At 35.2% G+C, this 15,368-nt stretch overlaps 1 protein-coding gene and 1 long non-coding RNA gene across 4 annotated transcripts in view; one reads left to right on the top strand and one right to left on the bottom strand.

Moving 5' to 3' along the window:
* SESN1 (sestrin 1) overlaps window positions 1-15,368 on the top strand; it is a 105,617-nt gene that overhangs the window by 88,434 nt on the left and 1,815 nt on the right. For 2 of the 3 annotated variants that reach the window (XM_001503992.7, XM_023650887.2), the window contains exons 2-9: window positions 2,622-2,687; window positions 3,480-3,680; window positions 4,349-4,531; window positions 6,671-6,913; window positions 10,077-10,224; window positions 11,465-11,577; window positions 13,704-13,894; window positions 15,220-15,364. In XM_001503992.7, the coding sequence (XP_001504042.1) occupies window positions 2,622-2,687; window positions 3,480-3,680; window positions 4,349-4,531; window positions 6,671-6,913; window positions 10,077-10,224; window positions 11,465-11,577; window positions 13,704-13,894; window positions 15,220-15,364 (1,290 nt within the window). Of the gene's footprint in view, window positions 1-2,621; window positions 2,688-3,479; window positions 3,681-4,348; window positions 4,532-6,670; window positions 6,914-10,076; window positions 10,225-11,464; window positions 12,036-13,703; window positions 13,895-15,219; window positions 15,365-15,368 lie in introns of all 3 variants that reach the window. The other variant, XR_011422592.1, reaches the window with a different exon arrangement.
* LOC138916001 (uncharacterized) lies at window positions 7,522-10,175 on the bottom strand. The gene is made up of 2 exons (XR_011422611.1): window positions 10,050-10,175; window positions 7,522-7,704 (listed from the first exon to the last, which is right to left on the bottom strand). It is a non-coding gene; the product is annotated as an uncharacterized lncRNA (long non-coding RNA).

Below are 15,368 nucleotides of genomic sequence, written 5' to 3'. Positions count from 1 at the left end.
TTCTTTGAACTGTTCTTGTCTTTGGTTTATTTTTCTATCTGGTCATTGGGATTTTCTTATTGATTTGTAGGAGTCTTTATGTATTAAAGAAATTTAGCCCTTTTGTTATATGAATTGCAAATATATTCCCCAGTTTTGTTTGCTTTTGACTTTATTTTTCCCATGTGAAAGTCTTTCTTTTTATGTCATCAAATTTGTCAATCTTACATTTTATGACTTCTGGGTTTTGTAGCATTCTTAGGCCTACTCCATTCCATGAGTGTTTTCTTCTAGTACTGTAATTTTTTTTGTTTTTGTTTTTTTACACTTAACTCTGATTTATTGTGGAATAAAGTATGATTTAGAGCTCCAACTTCACTTTTTTCTGAGTGGTTATCCATGTGTCCCAAGATCATTTGTTGAATAATCCATTTCTCCCCCATTTGAAATGCCACCTTTTTATATACTGAAGTCCCAAGGGTAGTGTCTCTTAGTTATAAAATGAATAACACACCCTTGAAATGGGTATTTTCCTAAAATGCATTTTGTTTAAATAAGATAATAAAGAAATGAAAAAGGGTAAATATTGATTTTTAGCCTTAAAGTTTTGCCTAGTATATTTTGTTTGAACTGTATCTAATTGGATCAGAAATTCAGGAGTTAGAAAGGTTAATAGAATAATCATTTTTATAAATGGCTACTTTTTGTGCCAAGATAATGTATCAAGTAGCAAGAATGTGGTTTTTCCCTTGGATTTATTATAGGATATTAAAATTGAGACACTGTACATGGCCAGACCAGTGAATTGAGTGCCTCCTCTAATGAAGGGTATAGTTGTTAGAACATTACTATCTTCAGTATAAATATGGGATAACCAGAGTAAGAAATCACTGACCTCCAGTATGAGATTGTTTGAATTATATAATATACAGTCATGTGCTCCATAACAGTGTTTCAGTTGATGACAGACTGCATATATGATGGTGGTCCCATAAGATTAGTACTATATAGCTGAGGTGTGTAGTAGGCTACACCATCTAGGTTTGTCTAAGCACACTCAGTGATGTTCGCACAACAAAATCGCCTAACTACACATTTCTCAGAATGTATCCCCATCGTTAAGCAACACATGGCTGTGTATATTATTTTATAGATTCAGTTGGCAGATAAAGTCTACGTTGAATCTAAATCTTGAATTCTCCTAATAAAGCTTCTCTTCAATTTTGTCCTGCCTGCTTAATTTTTAAAAATCCATTCTGCTCAAAAGGTTTTCATTTGCTTGGATCAGATTTCTTGAATTGTTGCCACATGTCCGTCTCTGTCTGTCCCCTGCCTTTTTTTTCTTTAAAAGAAAAGCATATTGTTTATATCATGAAGGAGTTTTGGAAGCAGAAGGGAGAGGGTGGAAATAATATTCATATGTAATTATGTGAGTAAGGGTTAATCTTTAGTTGTGTAAACTCTAAGAAGTTTTTGTTGTTGTTATTTTAGAGACTAGATTGATAGGACATGAGCCTCAAAAAATAAAATAAGATTGAGGGGCCAGCCCAGTGGCGTAGTGGTTGAGTTTTGCATATTCTGCTTTGGTGGCCCAGGGTTCGCAGGTTCAGATCCCAGGCACAGACCTAGCACCACTCATCAGGCCATGCTGGGGCAGCATCCCCCTTAAAGTAGAGGAAGATTGGCACAGATGTTAGCTCAGTGACAATCTTCCTCAAGCCAAAAAAAAAAGGAAGATCAGCAACAGATGTTAACTTAGGGCCAGTCTTCCTCACAAAAAAACAAAATAAGATTGAACTATATTACTTGGTTTTGTTTCTATAAGTACACTGTATTGGGGAAAAAATGGAAGTCTTAACAGTAGATTGTCAGTTTTTGTTAACCATACTACACTGTCACAATAAGGTATAGGAGTCTAGATTTCAGGTACAGGATTCTAGATTCACTATGTCAAAAGACAAAAAAACCATTTATTTCTCAATTACTTGAGCTTCTCTTAAATATAGTATAAGCAAGGGTGATGACATTCTATAAATAAAAAATTTAAGGCAAACTCACAAACAAAATTAATTTCTCTAAAACTATTTTACTCAACCAAAGAGAAAACATGCCCTGCAGTACTTTGTCTTTTGTGGATTTAAATAACTACTTTTTATTTTTCATATTTCTATTCTTATTGTAAAGTGTTATTATCAATGTAATAATAGTTACACTTCTTTCAGTTTAAGACGTCTAGGTAGAGGTTACTGCTTTTTCCTTTCCTGACAAGATACAGGGATGATATTTTGGTTGGTTGGGTTTTGGATATACAAACACATTGGCCTTATTTTGTATCACTATCAGTCCACAGGATTGGCTGCTATGTGCTGAACTTTCTGTTCTTGACTTTCTGCCAAGTACTTTATGCAAAACTCTGGTTTTAGTGAAGCAGGTTTTAGTGTTTTTAGCCAGAGTTGTATTATAAGCTGTTGTCAGCTAAGCCATGCAAACAGAGGGACTGGTATGTATATATATGGCCATGAAAACAAATCCCAAAACAAGCCTGTCTCTGTTCAACTGGTTGTTTTTTCCTTTTATTCCTGTAGCCTCAGCTCATGTTGTTTACTGCTGGAGGCCTGAGATGGTATAATTTTCTTTTCTAGGAACTTGGAATTAGAATTCCTCGAACACTAGGACATGGACCAAGTAGATTCATCCCAGAAAAGGAGGTATGTTGTTTGTGAAAGTACACAGTGAACTGTCTGCTTTTAAGGAAAAGCTTTCATGACCCACATTTTAGCATCTGAACAACTGTTGGTCAACAACACGTTTTACAAAGAGTTGATCAGAGTTAATCATCGTGCTTTGGCAGTGAATCTGTGGGATTAGAAAGCTGTTGTAGTCATGTTGATTTCTAGTATTTCATGATGTTTTTCTAACACCCATATTTAATCAAGGAAAGGCAAGACCTTTTTGACCAATGATACTGCCTCTGCTTATATTTAGATGTTGTTTAGGTGGGCCCATAAGCTGAGTTACTTGGCCTTGACCATCTCCACAGGCTGGTATGAATCCTAGATAGGATCTTTAATTCTCAATATGTAAAAGCTCCTATGCTTTGTTTTCACAGGGATTGTTTGTTCTTAGTTAATTTTGGTTCTCCTTAAATTGAGTGAGAGTAGGCGTTATTATAAGGAAAACCTTTAGTGTCTGTTTGCAAGCTCTGCAAGTTTGATAATCTAAATCTGGTTCTTTATCTGGATTTTGGCCAAGTTCTGCAAGCAGCCTATCTAGATAGCCTTTAATGATCGGCCTTTGTTGTTTATCCCCTTCTACATAATATGTGACTGTTTATTCTATCTTGCTCCCAGTTGAGTTAAATTTGTAGAATTATAACCTCTCTCTCTTAAGCCAAATTTAATTTGCTTCTAGATGACACTTAGAAGGCAGTATATGCAGATTTTCTTTCTTTAACACTGATTTACAATTTATGTAACCATGGTTTTCCTCTCTTTTCACAGATTCTCCAAGTAGGGAGTGAAGACACACAGATGCATGCTTTATTTGCAGATTCTTTTGCTGCTTTGGGTCGTCTGGATAACATTACATTAGTGATGGTTTTTCACCCACAATATTTAGAAAGTTTCTTAAAAACTCAACACTATCTACTGCAGATGGATGGTCCTTTACCCCTACATTTTCGGCACTACATCGGAATAATGGTTTGTAAACATTCAGTGGAAAACTCTTTATTCAGTGAATAATGGTTTGTAAACAGTCAGTGAAAAATTCTTTATTGATCTTTTTAAGAGATGGTTAATGCTTTAAACACAGGGATAAATACTTATATTCTGACTTCTAGCTGGATTCCTATTAGGTAGTATCCGTTTTTCCTTTCTAAAGTATGTGCTCAAGTATAACAGAAAAAGAAACATGTATTTATCCACTGTTGAGAACCATTTTCCATTAAATAAGAGAATAAAGTAGAACACAAGATCTATTTCACTATTACAAATAGTTTATATTGACATAAGTGGTGCTACTGCTGTTGAGTTTGTAAATAATATTCCATTATTTTATTGTTGGCACTTTGAGTTTGTTCTTAATCTAAGGTTCTGAAAGTTGGTATATAAATAAAATTTGTAAATTTCTAAAGCCCAAATATTTTTACCAGATATTTTGTTTGTTCCTGGACTATTTCTGAGTGCTTTCTATGGTGTATGTGGATTTTTTAAATGTTTATGAAAACTTCATTTCTGTAGTTTATGGAAAATTTGAAAACATACTAATTGAAAACTTAGTTGTTTTACAAATTGTAAAGAAAAAGAATTTGTAGTTGTTCAAGATTTTAATATGTATAGTTAGAATAATCTTTTTGTTCTCTCCTAAGGCTGCAGCAAGACATCAGTGCTCCTACTTAGTGAACCTCCATGTAAATGATTTCCTTCATGTTGGTGGGGACCCCAAGTGGCTTAATGGTTTAGAGAATGCTCCTCAAAAACTACAGAATTTAGGAGAACTTAATAAAGTGTTAGCCCATAGACCTTGGCTTATTACCAAAGAACACATTGAGGTAAGTAGTGAAGTAATATATCTAGGGCGTCGTTTAAAAAAAAAATTAATAGACGTTATTTTTTTAGAGCAGTTTTATGTTCAGCAGAAAAATGGCACAGCAAGTACAGAGTTCCCATATTTAACCCATCCCCCCACACACAGTTTATCTTATTAACATCTAGATTTAGTATGATGCATTTGCTGTAATTGATGAATTAATATTGATATATTACTATTAACTAAAGTCTATAGGGCTCACTCTTTGTACAGTTCTATGGTTTTTGACAAATGCATAATGTCATGTATCCACCATTACAGTATCATACAGAATAGTTTCACTGCTCTGAAAATCCCCTGTGCTCCACCTATTTCATCTCTCTCCCATTCCCCCTGAATCCCTACAACTACTGATCATTTTTACTCTCTCTCTAGTTTTGCCTTTTCCAGAATATGGCCTTTTCAGACTAGCTTCTTTTACATATCAGTATGCGTTTAAGGTTCCTCCATGCCTCGTCATGACTTGATAGCTTTTCTTTTTATTGCTGAATAATACTCCAATGTATGGATGTACCACAGTTTGTTTATCCATTCACCTATTGAAGTACATCTTGGTTACTTCCAGTTTAGGGCAATTATGAATAGAGCTGCTATAAACATTCATATGAAGGGTTTTTGGTGAACATGTTTTCAACTCAGTTGGGTAAAAAACTAGGAGTGTGACTGCTGGATTGTAGGGTAAGCCTATGTTTACTTTATAAAAAATTGTGAAACTGTCTTCCAAAGTGGCTGTGCAAGTTTGTATTCCCACCAGCTATTGATGAGCATTCCTGTTGCTCCACATCCTTGCCAGCATTTGGTGTTATCAGTATTTTGGATTTTAGCCATTCTGATAGGTGCAAAGTGGCATCTTGTTGTATATCTTTTCAAAATACTATCTTAAAGTAGTTCCTTCTGGTTCTATTTATTAGTAAAGATAATATAATAAAAGTAGATTGACATTCTCTAAAAGTATCTACCATGCAGTAGAAATTCTTGAAAATACATATTTTTGGTCTCTTTCTATTTTGTAGAACATTTTAGCTATTGTTACATAATTGACCCATCTTATCATCAAGGAGATATAAGATTTGAATATGATTAATGCAATGTCTGTATTGTCTAGTAATGAAAATTTACACAAGATTATAAAATAGTGAAGCAGAAGGAACATAGATTTGTAAGATTTGAAGAATTTAAAATAAATGTAATTTCATGATTTAGTTTCAGAGTCAAGTTGTTCAAACCACTATCTTAAAAATTCTTTGAGGAGGCCTGATAATAAAGAAAAGCACAGGCATATTTTATACAGTAGCTTCCACTTTAAATATATTTATTGCCTTTGGTTTGAGACTTTGAACTAACAACATAGTTAATGCATTCATAAACCAGCATCTAAAATATTGGTAACTGCTTTTAAGCAAAATGCTTTCTATTACATTTTTAAATCGGAATTTCAGAAAATCAAAATAAGAATATGTCATTATCAGATTATGTTAAGGTCTGCTTGTGAATAGATATTCATAAAAATTAAATTAGGGGCTGCCCCATGGCCAAGTGGTTAAATTTGCACACTCCACTTCGGTGGCCCAGCGTTTCACCAGTTTGAATCCTGGGCATGGACATGGCACCGCTCATCAGGCGACACTGAGGCAGCGTCCCACGTGCCGCAACTGAAAGGATCCACAACTAAAAAAAGATACACAACTATGTACCAGGGGGCTTTGGGAGAAAAAGGAAAAAAAATAAAATCTTTAAAAAAAACAATAGCAAATTCCGGGTTTCTACAGGTCTCAAATTGTAATTTTACACTAAGTTTTCTTTTTTTTTTTTAAGCTTCAATGCATGGTTGTGTATCCTTTTAGTTTACTTCTCTGTGTGAACCACTGCCACAGTATGACAACTGACAGACAGGTGATGTGGTTCCACGAGTGGGAAACAAACCCGGCCCACAACAGTGGGAGTGCTGTATCTTAACCACTGGACCATCAGGGCTGGCTCTACACTAGTTTTTATGTAGTGACTAATGTTGTTTCCAATAAATTAAGTACCAAGATGAATTACATACTTTCACCAACACCATACTCCAGTATAAAAATGTTTTTTTTTTTTTTTTCCTAAGGGACTTTTAAAAGCTGAAGAGCACAGCTGGTCCCTTGCAGAACTGGTACATGCAGTGGTTCTTCTCACGCACTATCATTCTCTTGCCTCATTCACATTTGGCTGTGGAATCAGTCCAGAAATTCATTGTGATGGTGGCCACACGTTCAGGCCTCCTTCTGTTAGTAACTACTGCATCTGTGACATTACAAATGGCAATCACAGTGTGGATGAGATGCAGGTCAACTCGGCAGGAAATGTTTCAGTAAGTATCTGTTATTTGTTACAGGATTGTCGTAAAACTAATGGCAGTAATTGCTGTTATATTATTTTTTCATTTGGCTTCTTAGAAAATCCACCTTATTAAATCCGTAGTGCTATTAGGTCCCTATACCTGTTCATTCAGCAAGTATTTATTGACTGCCTCCAAATGCCTAGGACTAATCTAGTCCTAAGGGATATACAAAATTATAAGAAATTATGCGACCCTCTAGAAGGTTGCAGTTGAGTAATTTTAGCATCAAGAGCCACCAGCATGTAGCTTCATAAGAGCCACCTAATATTGAGTGGCTACTAAATGGCACTGAGAACAGTGCAACTTGGTGGTAGAGACTTTGTGATGCTGACCACATCCTTTTCTTCCCTTTTGCACAAAAGAAACAAGGTGACTTCTTAATTGTTTATCTTTTAGAAGATTTAATCAGCCTTGATCTGGAAATTTCTCCAGTTTTTTTTTATGTATAACTTTGCACAAATATATATAAAAGTGAATGTAAATTTATTGAAATGCTTTCACCTCTATTCCTTCTCTTCTCTGGCTTTTATATTTTCTCAGTTTTGCTATTACTTTGAAACACATCAGAACGAGTTGAATTTATTATGAGCAAATTTTAATTCCTGTATGCAGTGAATCAAAATTCCCTCCGCATTCTTTTGCTGTAGTTAAAGAACAAGGGTTTATTTTATGTTTCCAAAGAGAAATCACAGAAACAACATCACAGTCTTCTGAACTTTGCACAGAACTTCTACTTCGCACAGATTTTGTCAGTTGTATACCTTTGAAACAGAGTTCGACAGGTTAAATTGCCTTTAACTTATGTATTTGACTGTGGGCAAGTTATCTAACCTCTCTGAGCCTCCATTCTTTCATGCCTAAATAAAGGTCAAATGCAAGGTTATTGTGAGGTGTAAATGAAATGCCTCTAAAGATGTGAAAGGCCCTGTACAGGGCTTGGCATTTATCAAGTGCTAAATAAGAGGTAGCATTTACATATGGTGAGATCAGCACATGAATGGAAATCATTTTCCCAAGGTTGACCACCAAGCTGTGCTGACAAGGCCCAAGACCATCATTTTCACCCTCTGTTGAGCTACCTGGATTCATGCTATAGGCCTGCATATGGCCACTGATTATTTATCAAAGCTTAGGGGTTCTGAGATGGTCCAAGGGAGAGTATATGAGTTGCTAGGATGCTTGGAGTTGGATTGTTGTCCTTCCCTACCTTTGTTTTAGTATAAGGCTGAAGAAGAAGTACTTGATTGTCTTTAGTTATCCCTCTATTAAATGAGATAATAGTGAAATAATAGAGATTTTTTGTTTCTCTAGTAGATACGCTTCCTATTCCCAGGTGTTGAGTTGGCCTCTTTTAGGTTTACAGCCCACACTCATGGCACTTGACAGTGAGCTGATATAGTTTATTCTTTGGATACATAGCAGATATCTGACTCAGTTCTTCAGATACAAATGGCAAAAAACAAACCAAAAAGAATTTCCTCATACAATATTAACATTTTAATAGTAAAATCAAATGCCTTCACTTCTTTTTTTTTTTTACACTACTAACAACTTTATAACAGATTATTCAAGAGGCAAAAGAAATACAGTTTGTTTCCTTTCCCTCTTATTTCAGTGTGATCTATCAAGAATTGTCTTTCCTAAGAATACTTAAAATTGGGGCTGTTTATTTTAGAGGAAAAAGGGTAAGCAAAATAGATAAATTAATATAATGAGGGATAATGTGAGTTGACAGATATTTATTTATTTCTTTAGTTTTTAAACCTTGGGTCATTCTCTTAAGCAACATAATCCTTTTCGGCCCTTTTTGTTTATTTGTTTGGCTACTGATCCTGTCTCAGGAATAATTATGGAGATCTTGCATCACAAGAATCTTCAATACCTCACAGAAACACTTTGCGTCACAAAATTATGAGAGAAACTCCTTAGTATTGGGTATTTTGGCATAACTGTTAGGATCATATGAAAATATAAAATACAAGTAGTGTAGACCGTTTGTCTCTTAATATAGAATTATCCTGACAATCATTCCACAACAAATATTTCCTGAATATCTACTGTGTACAAGGCACTATGCTAGGCTCTGAATATGTACTAGCAAATTAAACAGACAGGTCCCATGCCCTTGTGACGGTTTGGTCTAAGGAGGCAGGCATTAAGCCAGTATCATGCAATAACAATATTATAGACTCTGACTGGTGCTCTGAAGGAAAGAGCAGAGTGCTGTGTAAGAATAATTAGGGTGGCTAGGTTGGGGGTGGGTGTTAGGAGAAGCATGTAATCTGACACCTGAAGAACCAATAGGTGTAAGCCAGGAAAAGAGTGGAAGAGTAGGGGGAAGAACATTATAAAGGGGGAAACATTAGTTTGGTATTTAAACACTGAGATTTGAAATTTTAAGATTGCTTACTGTATCTCTTTTATAAGATATAATTTCCATGGATTTGATCCATTTTCCATAGTAAGAATGCAGCAGTGTATAGAAGTATAAATTGTTTGGCTAGTTTAGGACCACTTGGCTGTCCCTCATGTCTCAGACCAGTCACTATAGATGTGTCACTGCTGTAGTCATCCCAGCAAGTGACAGCTGCTAGCCCCATTTGCAGAGGTCAGGTGGACAACTCCAGCCCTATAAGGACATGTTTCATTCTTAATTGGTAAATTGGATAAATAGAGCTGATTACCATAATTTAAAAGAGTACAGACGTGCTGATAATATGCCCAATGTACACAGCTGATTCAAAACCACTTATACTTTTTGTATCTTATATGTTTAACTGATTGAGCCAAGTAGAAGTTTACTTTTAAATTATTCAGTTCTGTTTTAAATTGATAAGTGTTAAATTTTTAAAACTTAGCATTAACAGTAGTGATATTACTACTTTTCTAAGGATATAACATTAGAATGTGTTATTAAAATAATTTTTCTTATGTTTTAAAATCCTGCATATCTATATATGTAATAGGCCAAAATACTTGTTTTTGATTCATTCATGTACTTTAAAATTATAAGATCTATTTTTCTTATATTCTGTTAACATCCAAATTCTTATAAGACAGACTTAATAAAAGAAAATTCAAAAATTTCATCCAATGTCTGACATACGTAACATTAATTGTATCTTTTCTTCAGGTAAGTGATTCCTTCTTTGAGGTGGAAGCCCTTATGGAAAAGATGAGGCAGTTACAGGAATGTCGAGATGAAGAAGAGGCAAGTCAGGAAGAGATGGCTTCACGATTTGAAATAGAAAAAAGAGAGAGCATGTTTGTCTTCTCTTCAGGTAAAAGCAACCATTACATAGTTGATAAAATTTCTATTGCTTACAAAAAAAAGCCCAACTTTTTTGTTTAGAGAATTTAAATAAAAGTTTTATTACATTAATCCAAATATTTCTTTCCTTTTAGACAGGCTATTGCACAGTTATTCCTACTTATAAATAAAGCAGGCAACCTAGAAAAGGAAGTTATGGTGAATATAGTACTAGACTAAGAAGGAGGACATTTGATTTGTGTTCTAGGACTAAAATCACTGCTGTTAAGCTTTGTGAACATAAGCCACTTAATATGTGAGTGCTCCTTTTTTTCTCTTCTTTAAAATGAGGAAAATGAATTCATAAAGCCCTGAGATTGCCTCCAGCTTTAAAATTCTGATTTGTGAAAAGGAGCTATTTGTTAGACTACTGTCAACAACCTAAATCCTTTATATTTGGCCTTTATCTACATAAGGCTACAGGATTTAATATATAAACCAGGTAATTTAAAGGAAAAAAGTTAAAAAAGTGTCTCAAAATGTATTCTGACAATAAGAGTGGGAGAAAAGAAAAAGCACCAAATTTCTTAATAGCAAAGAAAAATCCCAATTTGTTTAAAAGGAGGTTAGATGTTAGCTTTGTTTTTCCTTGAGGAAAAGTTTTTGTTTCTGTTTACTTGAAACTATAATCTCATCAACTCCTAAACATGAAGATAATCCAAAAAGGCTTAGAGTATGCAGAAGACATTGTAAAAATTATGATGTACACAACCTCTTTCCTTCATTCACCATTCTTGAACTGTTTCTAGGACCTTTGAGCTGTTGGAGAGATATTATAGATTGTATAATATTAATATTCAACCAAAAAATAGTACAGGTGCTAAAGTTGAGAGCATAGCTGATTTGTTATCACCATAAAGATTATCCAAAAAGGTGTTCATTCTTTGAGTACATACTTTTAAGTAAAATCTAATATCTCTAAATTTGAGTAGGGACACAGGGAGAGAAAGTCTATGAAAGAAAGGAATGAAAAGCGTAGAAAATTCAATCATAAGTATTTTTGTAGAACAGTGAATCTACTTTTACTACAGTCCATTTACTGAAAGGTAAGCTATTTCTCTTTATAGATTTAAGACTTCAGTTGATATTGGTCACTCACTGTCAGGGAAAGGGTTATCCTATTTTTACTTGTTAGAGGTAAAATGAATTTTAACTAGCATCCTGTTTTTGCAAAGCTTACAGTGGCTTTTTTTTTTCCTTAATTGTTTCAGATGATGAAGAAGTTACACCAGCAAGAGACGTATCTCGTCACTTTGAGGATACCAGTTATGGTTATAAGGATTTCTCTAGACATGGGATGCACGTTCCAACATTTCGAGTCCAGGTAAAATCACAACCTGTTGTATGCACATGATTGGTTAGAAATACTTAAAATAACTTGGATTTGAGAACTATAAAATGTTGCAAAAGGAAGTAACTTTCCTATATACAGGCAATTCCCTTAGGTGTATTTATTGTATTGTTAAAGTTCATAAATCAGTTCAGAATTCAGAACACATTTATCCATAAAACAAAATTACAGTAGTGGTTAGATTCCCAGATGATACGTAAAAACTCACTTAGAATTCATAATATAACTAAACAATAAATAATAGTTGTATTTGAACCTAGCTAACATTTATAGCATTGGCTTTTCTTCCCCTTTCCTCCTGAGCCCCAATGTTACAGTGAGGTGATTTCTGCCCTGCCATGCACCAGGCCTGAGTGACAAGAGAAATGTTCTCAGCATCTCAAGCATTGTGTGTCTGGAGGTGGAGGGAAAGAAGATGAGAAAAATCAGAGGTGAAAGATGTGCTTAAGTTAGGACTTTTAGGGACAGTAAATTTTTTTTCTTTTTAATTTGGGTGAGTTCTTACAGATACCATAGAAAATAAATCATGACAATTACAGTAACCTTAATTTCCTTTAAAATATGAACTGAATGTCATTTGAAGCTATGAGACTTTTTGAGGGTTTCAAATTTAAACCTTGGGAGGATTCACTTAAATAAATGTTATTCCAAAATTACTTAACACCTATCTCTTAGAGTGAATAAAGTTAGTGATGTAAGGAGTAGAATTATTCTTGGTAAACTCTGTTTCTTTAGCTTCCAAATCATTAACTTTAAAATACACAGTAAAACTTCCCCAGTACAATTCTGCATATACTGAGTCCATGGAAACTTAGGGACCTGGTGATCCTCTGGGATACCAGGCTCCTTTTCTGTTTCTGCTTGTCAGGAGGCACTGTGCTAAGTGCTTTGCACGCATGTCTCAGCAGCAACAGTAGCTACATCCTCTAGTTCGAGAATAAAACTTGAGAATCATCAAATATTTATCTATTCTGTGCTCTAGTTTCATAAAGCTGCTTCCAGTCCATCAGTAGAAACATACCATAGTTTCAATGTATTTCTTAATCTATTATATAAATACTTAATTTAGATAGGTAAATATTTAATTCAGATGAGTTGATATTCCCAACTTTCCCTGTTATTGTGAAGGGCCAGTGTTAAGTAATAACTATTTTACCAGAATTATGAAAATATTTGAGAACAGTAAGATTTTGTTTCTTTGCTCAAGGAAGTACAGTGTTTAAAGAGACAAAAATTAGGCACAAGGAAGAGTTATAGAATATTTCTACTTGATGGTGAAATTGTGTCATGAAAAATAGAGTAGAATTGAAGAGATCATGTGGGCTAGAAATTTTATGGAAAGAGATTAGGATTTGAGAGATTTGAATGGTCCAAAAATATAGGCATTCTAAACAAAGGAGACTGAAGGCAATAACTGAGCTTTGTCCCTCAATCTAAGTGAGCGAAGAGATCATAAAAAACCCCAGCAGAACTGCTGAGAGCTTCAAGCAAAGGATTCCTACTTCTGATTAGTGGAAAATTAATTTAAGATTGGTCAGGTTTATAGGTTTTGACCAGAGTGATGGTATAATATCAAAGAGGTATTTTAGGAAAATAAATATGGGAGCAACATAGAAGGTGGGGCTTATTAAGTTTTGTTTGAGGTGGAAAGAAAAGAAGCAGGGAGATTTAATGTAGGAAAACTAACTAGGAGACTCAGAGTCTGAGTCTCGAGACTGAGAGTCAGAAGAGGGGTAAAGGAAAAGGAATGAGTGATATTTTAGGACCATTTGAATGGCTGCAGTGATGGAAAAGGAGAGAGGACTCTGGAGATGGGTTGCCTCTTGAGGCTGAGTGAGGAGACAGAGAGAGAAAGCTGAAAATTGGAAGAGATTCAGTTGGTTTTTAAATTCACTGAGTTAGAAAACAACCTTTTGCATGTTGCAGTGTAGAAACTGGAAACATCAGACTGGAGTGCAGGTGAAGCTGGGAGCTATGGATGTACTAGAAAGGCAGTGGATTCCAACTGCCGGTAATATCACCACACTGCAGAGCAGTAGACAGAGAACTGTACTTGGCCACATTTTAATTATTCACATTTGTTCTATTCTCTGATTTAGGACTATTGCTGGGAAGACCATGGTTATTCTTTGGTAAATCGCCTTTATCCAGATGTGGGACAGTTGATTGATGAAAAATTTCACATTGCTTACAATCTTACTTATAATACAATGGCAATGCACAAAGATGTTGATACCTCAATGCTCCGAAGAGCCATTTGGAACTATATTCACTGCATGTTTGGAATAAGGTTAGTCTGTTTTCTTATGCTTATAAAGAGATGCTCTCCTTTGGGCTAAACTGTTCAGGTACTTGGAACACGTGCACACAGACACACACACACACACACACACACACACACTCACACTCAAAACCATCCACACCCCAGTAGCTTATTTTTGTGCTTCAAAGAACTGATTAATCGCAGCTTGGTTTGTTTCCTCTGTCCTAGCTAGGCAGGAGGGAGAGTTAGGGACATTGACAGGAGTTAACTGACACGTGCCTCTAGGGAAAGGCAGGGCAAGGAGGCTGGTCCTGGAGCATAGAGGAAGAGAGGCAAATTTTTTCACCGAACATCTTTGATATTTATTCTCTTTGTATCATCTTCTATCTCCTGACACTCATATTTCTACCTTCTTGGAACTTAGTAATCTTACAGTGCCCCTCTGGCTGTTCTCAAGCTCCTTCTGAAACTATTCACTACTCCCATGATACGCATCCTAATACAAAACTTTGATGTCCTGACTGTTAAGTATTCAGCCACATTATTATGTTATATAGGAAATGTGGCCATTATATACTACATTCTAATATATGCACACAAACTCCACGCTACAGTGCTTTCTGAGTATTTTAGCTGTGAAGACAGGCTTTCTCTTGCTATTCATTTTATCACTGGCCGGAATAGTGACGTTAGCTCCTGAATGGTTAGGACCAGCTTTGCAAGAGTTTTTTCCCTTTTCCACTGAAAACTGAATAGGAGACTTTAGTCCCTGTGTGTTCTAGAAACCGTCACCCAGTGGGGCAGAGCAGACTCTGGTGCCTTTGACCATCTTGGCTTAAAGAAGAACAGCCTCTCCTAAGTGTAGACACTGTGAGGCCATCTATAGACCATCTTTTCCTCTGGTACGGGCTCTCTTGCCCCCCATTTTTTTCTCATCTGACCCTAGAAACTCCTGAAAACATGAGAAAAATAATTCTAATTATTTTTATTTACACAAGTAGATTACAATTTATATATCATATAGTACCAATAATAAATATTGTCTGATTAATCCAGCAATATTAGTAAACTCTGTTTCCAGAATTTGTTCCTCAGTGTGATTGCTTGTTCATGATTGTGTAAATATATGCTGTTGCTTGGGCACTGGCAGATTTTCTGTTCATCACCCTAACTTCTCTGTTTCTTGTCCCTTTATACTCACCCATCTATCCCCAAGGTAAACATTGTAAAGCTCTTATTTGGGGGGACAGCTGCCTACAAGAATACAGCATTTACTATTGATGTCTGTACTTTCATAAGATGAAAACAGACAATACATTGAAAATATAATAATTCTCACTGTCTTTTAACAGATATGATGACTATGACTATGGTGAAATTAACCAGCTATTGGATCGTAGCTTTAAAGTTTATATCAAAACTGTTGTTTGCACTCCTGAAAAGGTTACCAAAAGAATGTATGATAGCTTCTGGAGGCAGTTCAAGCACTCTGAGAAGGTAT

Source organism: Equus caballus, chromosome 10 (genome assembly GCF_041296265.1).
Source record: "Equus caballus isolate H_3958 breed thoroughbred chromosome 10, TB-T2T, whole genome shotgun sequence".
Classification (NCBI taxonomy): domain Eukaryota; kingdom Metazoa; phylum Chordata; class Mammalia; order Perissodactyla; family Equidae; genus Equus; species Equus caballus.
Note: the sequence above shows the minus strand (reverse complement) of the source record. Positions and strands in the feature narration are given on the sequence as shown.